Here is a 16,398-nt window from a genome sequence, read left to right as displayed (position 1 = left end):
CTACTCATTTGAAATTCAAACTAAGTGCTTTTGCTGATTGTGCTATTGTACTGTGTTTAGTGCTCCTTTAATGGTCAGACTAAGGGGTTCATTTATGAAGATGCATTCGCTTTTTGGGCTTTGTGGATCAGGTTCGCATAAGCAACATATTTAAGAAGCAGAATCTGCTTCTTTTTCATCTCTGCCACCTCAGGGGGCGAGATCAATCACCCTGACACTCGCTCGTTCGGGGTGATTGACATACCCTGCTCTAGCGCAATTGGTTGCACCAGAGCAGGGGGCGGCATTGCACAAGAAACCTTTTGTGCATTATTAAATTTCGACAAGCGATGCAACATCACAAGTAGCAATTGCAGGTTGACAGGTTCACTACTTACAAACAGTTCTGGAAGGATGGTACATTTTGCACTACTAGGAGCTAGCTGAATGCATTGATTGAGCTAATAGCAGGAGATATATATGTGCAGCTAGCAATCAGCAGCTCCTGAGCCTACCTAGGTGTCCTTTGTCAACAAAGGGTACCAAGAGAACAATACAAATTAGATAATAGAAGTAAATTGGAAAGTTGCTTAAAATCACATGCTGTATCTGAATCATGAAAGTAAAAATTAGGTTTCATTTTCTTTTAAAGTATGATAGCAATTAGTGTGAAAACAAAACAAAACCAGTGTAACTATGAAAGAAGAAACAATTCTAAATGGTTACATCAAGGACCTAAATTACATTTGTATAAGACATAAACAATCAAATATGTAATGAAACACAAAATGACCGAATAACTACATTCCAGCTAGCATCAAAACTCTAATACTCAGCAAAAGGTATCTAGTAATCCTTATAAATGTATGCTAAATATCTTAGGTTACTCAGGATTTGCAGATGTGTTAAATGTAGCCATTGTGCTAACAGTGCAGCCATTTAAATAAAGAAGCCAGCAGTAGAACAGAAGGTATAACCATAGCCTGTTTAGAATTACAAACAGCAAATACCAATAAAACTGCTCAGAACACATTTAGCTTGACAAGCTAGAGACAAACAGCTATGCGTCTAAAGGCCAGTATATAAACACTTACACTTTGTCAACTGGCACAGTTCTCTGTCCTTTTCATTCTGAAACACTTTATTATCTGTAATAGGTTTCTCATTTGATATTTTTTTTTATTTCTATAACATTTAAAATATTCAAAAATTTTCCCTTTCCCATTCTCTCTCTCTCTCTCTCTCTCTCTCTCTCTCTCTCTGCAGTGACGCTGTTTGAGCTGACTGTAGTAAATAATTGGTATATCATTATGGTAAGTATCTAAAGATCTAAGAAATCCTTCTGTAGGAGACCAGTTGTGGGCGCTATGTTGCTTGCAAAGGTCAGTGTAACACTGTGATGTGATGGATAAGTATTTAAATTTGCAGGAAATGTAAGAAACCTGTCTCAACAGATTTTGATCAAAAAGAGCAGAAACTCACAAAAAACATAAATATTAATCAGGTCTTCGTTGTTTTATGTTTAAGTTAACATTAGACTATTTCAGATTAGGGTATAATGGAACACCATTTCCTACTGTGATTCTTTATCTTAACTACTCATTAAGCTGCATGATTGGCAGGTTGTACTTTAGTGAGGCCTGATGACTTTTGTTATAAGGGATGAAGTGCTGCATAAAAACTGGTAAATGAATGGAATATCCTCCCAGCAGAACTAGTAGAAGCAAATATAAAAAGGACATTTCTAATTTGAATATAACCTTAATAGTGAAAGATGTTTAATATGGGTCTGGAATGCAGGCTGTTTCCCCCTGACTTTTTATTTTATCAATGGCAGGAAGGAGTCACCTCCCAGACCTCACACTGGGCACGTCTGTACTTCATGGTGTTTTACATTGTCACTATGGTAAGTGAGCAGTATTCATGTGTAACTATTGCTGCTCAAATCACCCCGCTCACTCTCTCTCTCTCTCTCTCTCTACAGGTGGTTCTTACTATCATTGTGGCTTGCATACTGGACTCCTTTGTATTCCGCATGAATTACAGCAGGAAGAACACAGACGTAGAAGGTACAGGTGACACATTGATGGTAACTGCCTGGCAGTGCCCATATCTGCACTATATTGCAGTGATGTTTTATTTTCCTTAGTGTTATGGGGGACTGAATTTTGAGTTTAATATCTATAAATAAGTTAAAGGAGTTCTACATAAAGGATGAGGTAATTACCTTTAGATGTAGAGGAGAAACGCTTGCTTTTGGGTGCCTTAGTAAAATAGGACTATTGCTGATGAGTCAGTATGAGACACTGATGTAAAGCTTTGTATCCCACACAGTTTTCCCTCCTCCTATACCCAGATGTATGAAGTAGTGTCCACTGGATAGGAGAGGACACTCTCCATCAGAAAACAGTGATCCACTATGGGCTGCATATGCCTGTTACACTTAAAGGAATAGTTTAGTCAAAATAAAACTTTCATGATTCAGATAGAGCATGCAATTTTAAGCAACTTTCTAATTTACTCCTATTATCAATTTTTCTTTTGTTCTCTTGCTATCTATATTTGAAAAAATAAGAATGTAAGCAGAGGAGCCCACCCATTTTTGGTTTAGCACCTGGGTAGAACTCTCTGATTGGTGTCTAAATGTATCCACCAATCAGCAAGCGCTACCTAGGTGCTAAACCAAAAATGGGCTGGCTACTAAGAATAAATTCAAATAAAGAGAACAAAGAAAAATGGAAAATAGGAGTAAATTAGAAAGTTGCTTAAAATTGCATGCTCTATCTGAATCGTGAAAATTTTATTTTGAATATACTATTCCTTTAATGTATCAATAATTGCTAATGGTTAGTCCTAAAGGCAAATATATCCATTTTTTAGGCATAGTTGAGATCTAATTGTAACAGAGTTTCTAGGACATATGTCTATTATAGATCTTCCTTAAAGGGATAGTATAGTCTGAATTACACTTTCATGATTCAGATAGAGCATGCAATTTTAAGCAACTTTCTAATTTACTCCTATTATCACATTTTCTTCGTTCTCTTGGTATCTTTATTTCTTCTGTTATGTGTGATCAGTCCACGGGTCATCATTACTTCTGGGATATAACTCCTCCCCAACAGGAAATGCAAGAGGATTCACCCAGCAGAGCTGCATATAGCTCCTCCCCCCTACGTCACTCCCAGTCATTCTCTTGCACCCAACGACTAGATAGGATGTGTGAGAGGACTATGGTGATTATACTTAGTTTTTATAACTTCAATCAAAAGTTTGTTATTTTACAATAGCACCGGAGCGTGTTATTACCTCTCTGGCAGAGTTTGAAGAAGAATCTACCAGAGTTTTTTTACTATGATTTTAACCGGAGTAGTTAAGATCATATTGCTGTTTCTCGGCCATCTGAGGGAGGTAAAAGCTTCAGATCAGGGGACAGCGGGCAGATGAATCTGCATTGAGGTATGTAGCAGTTTTTATTTCTGAATGGAATTGATGAGAAAATCCTGCCATACCGTTATAATGACATGTATGTATACTCTACACTTCAGTATTCTGGGGATGGTATTTCACTGGAATTACTCTGTTAAAAGTACATTAAACCTTTTAATAGGTATTTATTATGTTAAACGTTTTTGCTGGAATGTAGAATCGTTTGCATTTTCTGAGGTACTGAGTGAATAAATGTTTGGGCATTTTTTTTTTTCCACTTGGCAGTTTGCTTGTTTTAATTGTGACAGTTTCGTTTCTCTCTCACTGCTGTGTGTGAGGGGGAGGGGCCGTTTTTGGCGCTCTTTGCTACGCATCAAAAATTTCCAGTCAGTTACTCTTGTATTTCCTGCATGATCCGGTTCATCTCTAACAGAACTCAGGGGTCTTCAAACTTCTTTGGAGGGAGGTAGATTCTCTCAGCAGAGCTGTGAGACTTATATATTGACTGTGATTAAAAACGTTGCTCTGTAATTTTTATGTTTCAAATTTAATTATTGTTACTTTACTAATGGGAACAAACCTTTGCTAAAGGTTGTGTTGTTTTCAAGGATTGATGCTATAACTGTTTTTCAGTTCATTATTTCAACTGTCATTTAATCGTTTAGTGCTTCTTGAGGCACAGTACGTTTTTTTGTTAAATAAGATTGTAACCAAGTTGCAAGTTTATTGCTAGTGTGTTAAACATGTCTGATTCAGAGGAAGATACCTGTGTCATTTGTTCCAATGCCAAGGTGGAGCCCAATAGAAATTTATGTACTAACTGTATTGATGCTACTTTAAATAAAAGCCAATCTGTACAAATTGAACAAATTTCACCAAACAGCGAGGGGAGAGTTATGCCGACTAACTCGCCTCACGTGTCAGTACCTGCATCTCCCGCCCGGGAGGTGCGTGATATTGTGGCGCCTAGTACATCTGGGCGGCCATTACAGATAACATTACAAGATATGGCTACTGTTATGACTGAAGTTTTGGCTAAATTACCAGAACTAAGAGGCAAGCGTGATCACTCTGGGGTGAGAACAGAGTGCGCTGATAATACTAGGGCCATGTCTGATACTGCGTCACAGCTTGCAGAGCATGAGGACGGAGAGCTTCATTCTGTGGGTGACGGTTCTGATCCAAACAGATTGGATTCAGATATTTCAAATTTTAAATTTAAATTGGAGAACCTCCGTGTATTACTAGGGGAGGTTTTAGCGGCTCTTAATGATTGTAACACTGTTGCAATACCAGAGAAATTGTGTAGGTTGGATAAATACTTTGCGGTACCGGCGAGTACTGACGTTTTTCCTATACCTAAGAGACTAACTGAAATTGTTACTAAGGAGTGGGATAGACCCGGTGTGCCGTTCTCACCCCCTCCAATATTTAGAAAGATGTTTCCAATAGACGCCACCACACGGGACTTATGGCAAACGGTCCCTAAGGTGGAGGGAGCAGTTTCTACTTTAGCTAAGCGTACCACTATCCCGGTGGAGGATAGCTGTGCTTTTTCAGATCCAATGGATAAAAAATTAGAGGGTTACCTTAAGAAAATGTTTGTTCAACAAGGTTTTATATTGCAACCCCTTGCATGCATCGCGCCGATTACGGCTGCGGCAGCATTTTGGATTGAGTCTCTGGAAGAGAACCTTAGTTCAGCTACGCTGGACGACATTACGGACAGGCTTAGAGTCCTTAAACTAGCTAATTCATTCATTTCGGAGGCCGTAGTACATTTAACCAAACTTACGGCTAAGAACTCAGGATTCGCCATTCAGGCTCGTAGGGCGCTGTGGCTAAAATCCTGGTCAGCTGATGTAACTTCTAAGTCCAAATTACTTAATATACCTTTCAAGGGGCAAACCTTATTTGGGCCCGGTTTGAAAGAAATTATCGCTGACATTACAGGAGGTAAGGGCCACGCCCTGCCTCAAGACAAAGCCAAAGCTAAGGCTAGACAGTCTAATTTTCGTCCCTTTCGGAATTTCAAAGCAGGAGCAACACCAACTTCCACTGCACCAAAACAGGAAGGAGCTGTTGCTCGTTACAGACAAGGCTGGAAACCTAACCAGTCCTGGAACAAGGGCAAGCAGGCCAGGAAACCTGCTGCTGCCCCAAAGACAGCATGAATCGAGGGCCCCCGATCCGGGACCGGATCTAGTGGGGGGCAGACTCTCTCTCTTCGCCCAGGCTTGGGCAAGAGATGTTCAGGATCCCTGGGCGCTAGAGATCATATCTCAGGGATACCTTTTAGACTTCAAATTCTCTCCCCCAAGAGGGAGATTTCATCTGTCAAGGTTGTCAACAAACCAGATAAAGAAAGAAGCGTTTCTACGCTGTGTACAAGATCTGTTATTAATGGGAGTGATCCATCCGGTTCCGCGGTCGGAACAAGGACAAGGGTTTTACTCAAACCTGTTTGTGGTTCCCAAAAAAGAGGGAACTTTCAGGCCAATCTTGGATTTAAAGATCCTAAACAAATTCCTAAGAGTTCCATCGTTCAAAATGGAAACTATTCGGACAATCTTACCCATGATCCAAAAGGGTCAGTACATGACCACAGTGGATTTAAAGGATGCTTACCTTCACATACCGATTCACAAAGATCATTACCGGTATCTAAGGTTTGCCTTCTTAGACAGGCATTACCAGTTTGTAGCTCTTCCATTCGGATTGGCTACGGCTCCAAGAATCTTCACAAAGGTTCTGGGTGCCCTTCTGGCGGTACTAAGACCGCGAGGAATTTCGGTAGCTCCGTACCTAGACGACATTCTGATACAAGCTTCAAGCTTTCAAACTGCCAAGTCTCATACAGAGTTAGTTCTGGCATTTCTAAGGTCGCATGGATGGAAAGTGAACGAAAAGAAGAGTTCTCTCTTTCCTCTCACAAGAGTTCCATTCTTGGGGACTCTTATAGATTCTGTAGAAATGAAGATTTATCTGACAGAAGACAGATTAACAAAGCTTCTAAATGCATGCCGTGTCCTTCATTCCATTCAACTCCCGTCAGTAGCTCAATGCATGGAGGTGATCGGCTTAATGGTAGCAGCAATGGACATAGTACCCTTTGCACGTCTACATCTCAGACCGCTGCAATTGTGCATGCTGAGTCAGTGGAATGGGGATTACTCAGACTTGTCCCCTACTCTGAATCTGGATCAAGAAACCAGAAACTCTCTTCTATGGTGGCTTTCTCGGCCACATCTGTCCAGGGGGATGCCATTCAGCAGGCCGGACTGGACAATTGTAACAACAGACGCCAGCCTACTAGGTTGGGGCGCTGTCTGGAATTCTCTGAAGGCTCAGGGACAATGGAATCAGGAGGAAAGTCTCCTGCCAATAAACATTCTGGAATTGAGAGCAGTTCTCAATGCCCTTCTGGCTTGGCCCCAGTTAAAGACTCGGGGGTTCATCAGGTTTCAGTCGGACAACATCACGACTGTAGCTTACATCAACCATCAAGGAGGGACAAGAAGCTCCCTAGCAATGATGGAAGTATCAAAGATAATTCGCTGGGCAGAGTCTCACTCTTGCCACCTGTCAGCAATCCACATCCCGGGAGTGGAGAACTGGGAGGCGGATTTCTTGAGTCGCCAGACTTTTCATCCGGGGGAGTGGGAACTTCATCCGGAGGTCTTTGCCCAAATACTTCGAAGTTGGGGCAAACCAGAGATAGATCTCATGGCGTCTCGCCAGAACGCCAAACTTCCTCGCTACGGGTCCAGATCCAGGGATCCGGGAGCGGTTCTGATAGATGCTTTGACAGCACCTTGGAACTTCGGGATGGCTTATGTGTTTCCACCCTTCCCGCTGCTTCCTCGATTGATTGCCAAAATCAAACAGGAGAGAGCATCAGTGATTCTAATAGCGCCTGCATGGCCACGCAGGACTTGGTATGCAGATCTAGTGGACATGTCATCCTGTCCGCCTTGGTCTCTACCTCTAAGACAGGACCTTCTGATACAGGGTCCATTCAAACATCAAAATCTAACTTCTCTGAAGCTGACTGCTTGGAAATTGAACGCTTGATTTTATCAAAACGTGGTTTTTCTGAGTCGGTTATTGATACCCTGATACAGGCTAGGAAGCCTGTTACCAGAAGGATTTACCATAAGATATGGCGTAGATACCTATACTGGTGCGAATCCAAAGGTTACTCCTGGAGTAAGGTTAGGATTCCTAGGATATTGTCCTTTCTACAAGAAGGTTTAGAAAAGGGTTTATCGGCTAGTTCATTAAAGGGACAGATCTCAGCTCTGTCCATCTTGTTACACAGGCGTCTGTCAGAAAATCCAGACGTCCAGGCCTTTTGTCAGGCTTTAGCTAGGATCAAGCCTGTGTTTAAAACTGTTGCTCCGCCATGGAGTTTAAACCTTGTTCTTAACGTTCTACAAGGAGTTCCGTTTGAACCCCTTCATTCCATTGATATAAAGTTGTTATCTTGGAAAGTGTTATTTTTAATGGCTATTTCTTCGGCTCGGAGAGTCTCTGAGTTATCAGCTTTACATTGTGATTCTCCTTATTTGATTTTTCATTCAGATAAGGTAGTTCTGCGTACAAAACCTGGGTTCTTACCTAAGGTAGTCACTAACAGGAACATCAATCAAGAGATCGTGGTGCCTTCCCTGTGCCCGAATCCTTCTTCAAAGAAGGAACGTCTTCTACACAATCTGGATGTAGTTCGTGCCCTCAAGTTCTACTTGCAGGCAACTAAGGATTTTCGACAAACGTCTTCCCTGTTTGTCGTGTACTCTGGTCAGAGGAGAGGTCATAAGGCTTCGGCTACCTCTCTCTCCTTCTGGCTTCGTAGCATAATTCGTTTAGCCTATGAGACTGCTGGACAGCAGCCTCCTGAAAGAATTACAGCTCATTCTACTAGAGCTGTGGCTTCCACTTGGGCCTTTAAGAATGAGGCCTCTGTTGAACAGATTTGCAAGGCTGCAACTTGGTCTTCGCTTCATACTTTTTCCAAATTTTACAAATTTGACACTTTTGCTTCTTCGGAGGCTATTTTTGGGAGAAAGGTTCTTCAGGCAGTGGTTCCTTCTGTATAATGAGCCTGCCTATCCCTCCCGTCATCCGTGTACTTTTGCTTTGGTATTGGTATCCCAGAAGTAATGATGACCCGTGGACTGATCACACATAACAGAAGAAAACATAATTTATGCTTACCTGATAAATTCCTTTCTTCTGTTGTGTGATCAGTCCACGGCCCGCCCTGTTTTTTAAGGCAGGTAAATATCTTTTAAATTATACTCCAGTCACCACTTCACCCTTGGTTTCTCCTTTCTCGTTGATTCTTGGTCGAATGACTGGGAGTGACGTAGGGGGGAGGAGCTATATGCAGCTCTGCTGGGTGAATCCTCTTGCATTTCCTGTTGGGGAGGAGTTATATCCCAGAAGTAATGATGACCCGTGGACTGATCACACAACAGAAGAAAGGAATTTATCAGGTAAGCATAAATTATGTTTTTAAAAAGATGGACTGTAAGTTTAGGAGCCGGCCCATTTTTGTTTCAGAACCTGGGTGACACTTGCTGATTTGTGTCTAAATGTAGCCATCCAATGAGCAAGCGCTACCCAGGTGCTGAACCAAAAATGGGCCGGCTCTTAAGCTTACATTGCTGCTTTTTTAAATACAGATACCAAGAGAACGAAGACAATTTGATGATAGAAGTCAATTGGAAAGGTGCTTAAAATTGCATGCTCTATCTGAATCATGAAAGTTTAATTTTGACTAGACTATTCCTTTAAGGTTGTAGTTGTTATACCTAAAGGGTAAATATTTCTGAACCATATTTTGTTAGTATGATATTTGTGTAGCCAAGCCTGAAAATCTCCAAATTAAGACTGTAGCTAAACATGTGAGGATAGGTAACATCATGTTTCTGGGAAGGGACACAGGAATCTTGTTTGCGAGGTGCACCTTTTTGCTTACCATCTGTCTCCACTTCAGTAGACAAATATCTCAAATAGACCACGGTTATCTACATGTTACTTTCATAAGGATATGGAAACCTATTTAAGATGTAATTGTAATTGCTAAGATCCATAATCAAATATATGTAAAGCAGAAACCCTATGGGGAATACCAGTATGTTAGTGCCATTATGTTTTTTTGTATTTTATGCTTTTCTTATAAAAGTAAGTTTTGTAATGTGGCATTTATTATTATTATTATTATTATCGGTTATTTGTAGAGCGCCAACAGATTCCGCAGCGCTAATTGGAAATTGTGATCAACAGTTGCCCTCTAAAATCATGAAAAACAACGTTTAGCCTTGCAGGGACAGTCTTGGTGCAGTTTTCAAAGAAAATGGGCTCTTTGCTATGTAAAAGTTTGCAATGGAGGACAAAGTACACAGGGAGAACCTGGTGTATGTTTACACAATATTACGCCTAATACAAATCAAATTATGCTGTTTGCAGTGCACTGTACCTTATAATGTTTTTATTTTTGTGTGCATAACTTTTCCTAATTAGTGTTTTGAGTATTTTGATAAAAGCTGGCCACCTTTTCAGTTGAGAAAAAAAAACAGTGAGATCTGTAGGGTGGAAATGTTTAGATAATATTGCTTAGATTTGAGAGACAATTTCATACACAGATGGAACTCCATGTATGTTATACAAATTTCTATGTGTTTTTTGCCCCTCCAGTCTACATAAATTACGATTTATGCTGTGCATATTTATTTCTAATGGCAGTGAGAGTCCACAAATGCATTCATAACCTATGGGAAACATTTTTCCTGGTCTTCAGGAGGAGGAAAAGACACCCCAAACAGAGCCGGTTTATAATCTTAATTGATCCCACTGGAAGTAAAGGGTTGGCAAGTAAATATATTCCAAAACCACCTTATATCTGTATAGTCAATTGATTGATAGTCAAAGAGTAGATTTCTTCATCTAGTTTCTCTGATGCTGCCTACTTGAAGATTGAACACTTGGTTTTGTGTTAGTGTGGGATTCCGAGTCAGTCATTGAGACCATGACTCAGGCTTGCCTTCCTGTTTCTAGAAGAATTGCCATAGAATATGGCATATTTTTCTTTATTGGTGTGTATCCAAGGGTTCTCTTGGAGTGGAGTCAGGATCCTAGAAAGCTGTCCTGTCTCTAGGATGTCTGGAGACAGTCAGTACCCTGAGGGGTCAGATTCTGCTTTGTCGATTTGGCTACTTATGCGTCTGGCAGTTGTGCCAGATGTGCAATCTTTTTATCAGGCCTAGCCAGAATCAGGCCTGTACTTAATGTTGGTTGCTCCCCCTTGGAGCATTAAAGGACCAGAAAACACAGTAGATTTGCATAATCAACAAATGCAAGATAACAAGACAATCCAATAAGCACTTAGTCTGAACTTTAAATGAGTAGTAGATATTTTCTAACACATTTCAAAGTTATTTATATTTCCACTCCCCCTGTACCATGTGATAGCAATCAGCCAATTACAAATACATATACGTATAGTCTGTAAATTCTTGCACATGCTCAGTAGGAGCTGGTGACTCAAAAAGTGTAAATATAAAAGACTGTGCACATTTTTTTAAATGGAAGTAAATTAGAAAGTTGTTTAAAATTACATGCTGTACCTGAATCATGAAAATTTAATTTGACCTGAGTGTCCCTTTAAGATTGTTCTTAGGAATTTGTGGCACATTCTGTAGATTTTAAGTGTTATCTCTGAAGATTTTCTTTGCTGCTCGGAGAGTCTCAGAACTCTCAGCTTGCAGTGTGTTTCGCCTTATCTTATCTTTTTGCAGATATGGTGGTTCTTCGTATTAAGTTAGGTTTTCTTCCTAACTTGTGTCGGATGGGAATATTATGAAGGAGATTGTTGTTCCTTGTCTATGTCCCAATCCTTCTTACCATAAGGAACGTTGGTGGTACAACTTGAATGTTGGTGTCAAGAAAGAAATGCATTTTTCAGGTAAGCATACATTTTGTTTTTCTGCTCTTTCAGTTTTATTCCAGAAGTTTGTTAATCTTTCTAACATTCATGGTTTTGTTCAAGCTTTGGCTAGAATTTATCCTGTTATTTAGCCAATTAAACTTTCTTAGGTTTTGGTTTATTTTGGCTATTTATTCTGCTGGAAGAGTTTCTGAGTTGTTTGCTCTCTCATGGGATTCTCCTTGTCTTATATTTTTCAGGATAAGGATAGTTTGTGGTCTATATTTGACTTTTTCCTTCCTAAGATAGGGAGAGTCTACGGCTTCATTCCTTACTGTTGGGAAATACAACACCTGGCCACCAGGAGGAGGCAAAGACACCCCAGCCAAAGACTTAAATATCCCTCCCACTTCCTCATTACCCCAGTCATTCTTTGCCTTTCATCATGTTAGGAGGTGGCAGAGAAGTGGCAGAAGATTCAAAGAGTCCTGAAAAAGGGTATCTGCCCTTCGAGATGGGACTGAAGTTTTAAGTAGCCATGTCAACCTCTTAGTGAGAGTATTGATGAAAGTTAGAGTCTGGAGATGCAGGGAAAGTTTTTCTGCGAAACCATCCAGACTACTGCTAACAGCTCCTATGCAATCAGTGTTGACGAGTTTCACTGCCTGCTTTTTCTCACTCAAGTCCATGTCAGGAGCGCTGCTATAAGACTGTCACACTTGAGAGGCTGTGTTCTGTTCCACAGCATGGATCCTGGAGGTAAGATCGTTTCAATTTTTACACATAAAACGCTATAACAGGGTCACAGTGTGACTCATTTATACCTTGATATGATCCAGGGTTAATATCCTCTGAAGGGGTTTACAGTTGGGGTTAATTAATCAATGTATTAATTATTTACATGCTGCTTTGTGTGATTTTTTTCTGGGCTGATAGACTGTGTGTTTTTGGCTAGAACAAACAGGTTTCACTTTTACGTTTCACTTTCCTTTTTGAAAGTGTTGCACAGCTCCTATTACTTGCTGTACTTGTAATAACAGGGGAAGTACTGTCTTGTACTCCATGTGACCGGGGACTTGAACCTGAGAAGAGCGTTAACTGTCTGGGTCTAGGATGTGGTGAGTGCCCCAGCCATTGGGGGTATAAAGGTGCAGTTTTCTTTAATAAAAAAACATTTTATTTGTTTCCTTCTGTGGGTATAACCTGAGCTATGGAGGACTCTGACATGTTAGAAGGTACTCCTTCTGTACTAAATCATACCTGTTTTTATATTGTGAGGAGGCCGTGGTTTTCCCGCTCACTCAATTATGTTCCACATGCCTTAACACCGTTATAAAGTCTAAGAAGGGAGACAAGCCTGCTAAGGCTCTTAGTCCCTCTGAACTGTCTACCTCTCAGGACTCTGCATTCCGTGAGATTACTAGCCTTGCTATTTTATCCACTCCACATGCAGTTCCCCGTAGCACATCTAATCCTCCATCCGGAGGGGTCCTCTTCCTGCGGACTTTGCCGCGCAGTTACAAATGGCTGTGTCTGCGGCCCTTAGTGCTTTACCTCGCTTTAATAAACGCAAGAGAAAGGTTAAACATAGCTCTCCTGACCTGGAGTCATCTAAATATCGGATTTAGCTATTATGTCCCAGTTATCTGATGATGAGTTAACCTCTGTAGCTCCAGAGGGTGAACTTTCTGGGTCAGAGTCCTTAGTGTCTAAGCCTCCTGCTGTGGAGGTTCCAGAGGCCGCACTGCCTGAATAACCTATGATACCTAAGACAGAGTTTACGAAGACAGGAAAGTTCCTTTGACTTTTCCTGTGCTGGTTAAGATGGCGAACATTAAGAACGAATGGGAAAGATTCGGCTCTTCCTTTTCCCCCTCGTCTACTTTTAAAAAGTTGTTCCGGACTCTCAACTGGATTTGTGGGATTCCATTCCTAAGGTGGATGGTGCTATTTCTACGCTTGCTAAACGTACTACTATACTTCTTGAGGATAGTTCTTTGTTCAGAGAGCCAATGGATAAGAAAATGGAAACCTTTCTGAGAAAGATGTTTCAACATACAGGATTTTTGTTTCAACCGGCGGCTGCAGTTTCTGCGGTTGCCGGAGCGGCTACCTACTGGTGCGACTCTTTGTCGGAACTCATTGAGGTGGAGTCTCCCCTCAAGTAAATTCAAGACAGAATTAAAGCTCTGAGAATTGCTAATTCTTTTATCTGGGATGCAAGCATGCAAATTATTTGCCTCTGGCTTTGCGGTTCTAGCCAGCCAGGCGCTCTGGTTGAAGTCTTGGTCTGCAGATATGACTTCAAAGTCCAGACTCCTTTCTCTTCCCTTCAAGGGAAAGATTTTATTTGGTCCAGGTTATACGGTTACCGGAGGCAAGGGTGCCTTCCTACCACAAGATAAGAAGAACAAGTCTAAGGGACGACAGTCTTCTTCTAATTTTCGTTCTGACAAATCCCAACGACAACAATCCTCCTCCAAGCCCCAGCAACCCAAGAGTACTTGGAAGCCGGCTCAGTCCTGGAATAAATCCAAGCAGAATAAGAAGCCCGCCAAGCATATCGGCATGAAGTGGTGGCCCCCGATCCGGGATCGGATCGTGTAGGGGGCAGACTGGTTCAAGGATGTACATGGAGGTGGTATCTCAGGGATACAAGATAGGCTTCAAATCTCATCTTAGAAATTTGTTTAAGCAAATTTGTTTAAAGAAATTTTTTGAAGCCAAGGAGCAGATTCCTTCTGTCAAATCTGTCTACCAGACCAAAAAAGAGGGATGCCTTTCTAGAACGCATTCGGGATCTGTCCTCCTTAGTTGTTGTCCTGGTGCCTATCGAAGAAAGAGGTTTGGGGTTTTATTCAAACCTTTTCGTTGTCCCAAAGAAGGAGGGAACTTTCTGCACAATTCTGGACCTAAAGTGCTTAAACAAATTTCTCAGTGTCCCTTCCTTCAAGATGGGGACGACGAGGTCCATCCTTCCTTTAATTCAGGAAGGCCAGTTAATAACCACTATAGATCTGAAGGACGCTTACCTTCATGTTCCAATCCACAGGGAACACTTTCAGTTCCTGAGGTTTGCATTCCTGGACTAGCACTTCCAGTTCATTGCCCTTCTGTTTGGCCTAGCTACTGCTTCAAGAATCTTTATTAAGGTTCTGGGGGCTTTTCTAGCCATTGTCAGAACTCAGGTATTGCAGTAGCCCCATACTTGGACGATATTCTGGTGCAAGCACATCCTTTCGTCTTGCGGAAGAATTCTCAGAATTCCTTCTCAGTCTTCTTCAATCACATGGATGGAAGATAAACTTGGAAAAGAGTTCTCTTATTCGAAGTACCAGGGTGGAATTCCTGGGTACTATAATAGACTCCATATCCATGAGGATATTTCTAACAGACCAGAGACGTTGCAAGCTAACTTCAGCATGTCTTGCCCTCCGGACCTCCTTGAGTCCCTCTGTGGCTCAGTGTATGGAGGTGATTGGTCTCATGGTGTCCTGCATGGACATCATTCCTTTTGCCAGATTCTGTCTCAGACCTTTACAACTGTGAATGCTGAGACAGTGGAATGGCGATCATTCAGATCTGTCTCAACAGATTGTATTAGACAGCCGGTCGAGAGAATCGCTCTCTTGGTGGCTCTGTCCAGATCATCTGTCCCGAGGGACATGTTTCTTAAGGCCATCCTGGGAGATTGTGATTATGGACGCAAGCCTATCCAGATAGGGAGCTGTTTGGGGTGCCAGGAAGGCACAGGGGTTGTGGACTCAGGAGGAGTCCTCCCTCCCGATAAATATTTTGCAACTATGGGCAATTTTCAGGGCCTTGAAGGCTTGGCCACTTCTGGGTTTGTCCCAGTTTATCAGATTCCAATTAGACAATATAACTTCGGTGGCTTACATCAACCATCAGGGGGGAACGAGAAGTTCCTTGGCAATGAAGGAATCATCTCAGATTCTAGAGTGGGTGGAAGTCCAAAGCTGTTCGCTGTCAGCAATACACATTCTGGGTGTGGACAACTGGGAGGCGGATTTTCTCAGCAGGCAATCCTTCCATCCAGGGGAATGGTATCTCCATCCAGAGGTGTTTGCAGAGATATGCAGCAAGTGGAGGACGCCGGAGATAGATCTCATGGAGTCCTGTCCTGGTACTGGTCGAGGTTGAGGGATCCCCAAGCAGATCTAATAGATGGTGATAGGAGAGAATCAGCGCTAATTTCTACCTAATGCCAAATACAGAAGGGGCCCCTCTCAAAAAGACCCCAGGGGGATGAGAACAGAAAAAGAAAGGTACTGGCGCTAAAAGCTAAGGTTAGTGATCTATAAATAAATGAGGTAATCTCAATAATATTGGATATAAAACATAAAAAATCGTATATAAGATAAATAATTTAATAATTCATAAATACATAAAAGCAAACAATAAATCAATTCATATATCATAAAAACATATAAAAATAAATAAACACTGTATAAATATACTCTGAACACTGCTCCTTCAATATAAGGAACACACCTAACCTCTAAAGATGAGCTTGTTGGAAGCAAATTACAGAAGAGGGGTGTAAATATTGGTAGGAGATATCTAGGAATGTGTATAAGTATATATCTAAAAAATAGATATGCCTAAAATACTAGTCACTAGACAGTAAGGTTACCTAAAACAAGTCTCTATCTAGGATATGGTACTAAATACTAGACTTCAAAAATCAATGGTTAATATGCCTAAAGTATAGTTTCTTGAAAAAGCCCCAAAGAAGGGGAGAAACGCGTTGAAGTTGTTCACCTATCCACTATCGACTATCTATTGCCTGCTGTCTACAACTGGAGACCATTAGCACCCTGAGCGTAAGACCTAATACTGCATCCTCTGAAGCAGAGGAAAAGAAGCGGGTCTATCGGTGCGGATATCGGCAAAAGAGAAAGCCGTAACATTCAAACAGACTACAGGAGCCAAGTTGAAACCCACTTGAAAGAACTTCGGATATCAATTCCCGACTTTATTATACCTATAAAGTCCCTATTACAGGTATCCTGAATTTACCGGTGACGTGAATCAATACT

General features: G+C 41.3%; 1 protein-coding gene across 3 annotated transcripts in view; it reads left to right on the top strand.

Annotated features, from left to right (window-relative positions):
- The window catches only part of TPCN1 (two pore segment channel 1), a 235,332-nt gene that overhangs the window by 191,812 nt on the left and 27,122 nt on the right, over window positions 1–16,398 (top strand). For 2 of the 3 annotated variants that reach the window (XM_053702163.1, XM_053702160.1), the window contains 3 exons: window positions 1,246–1,292; window positions 1,817–1,885; window positions 1,964–2,054. In XM_053702163.1, the coding sequence (XP_053558138.1) occupies window positions 1,246–1,292; window positions 1,817–1,885; window positions 1,964–2,054 (207 nt within the window). The remainder of the gene's footprint in view (window positions 1–1,245; window positions 1,293–1,816; window positions 1,886–1,963; window positions 2,055–16,398) is intronic. The other variant, XM_053702161.1, reaches the window with a different exon arrangement.

This window comes from Bombina bombina, chromosome 2 (assembly GCF_027579735.1).
Source record: "Bombina bombina isolate aBomBom1 chromosome 2, aBomBom1.pri, whole genome shotgun sequence".
In the NCBI taxonomy this organism is placed as follows: Eukaryota; Metazoa; Chordata; class Amphibia; order Anura; family Bombinatoridae; genus Bombina; species Bombina bombina.
The sequence above is the reverse complement of the archived record's forward strand: the minus strand, read 5'-3'. Positions and strand labels throughout refer to the sequence as shown.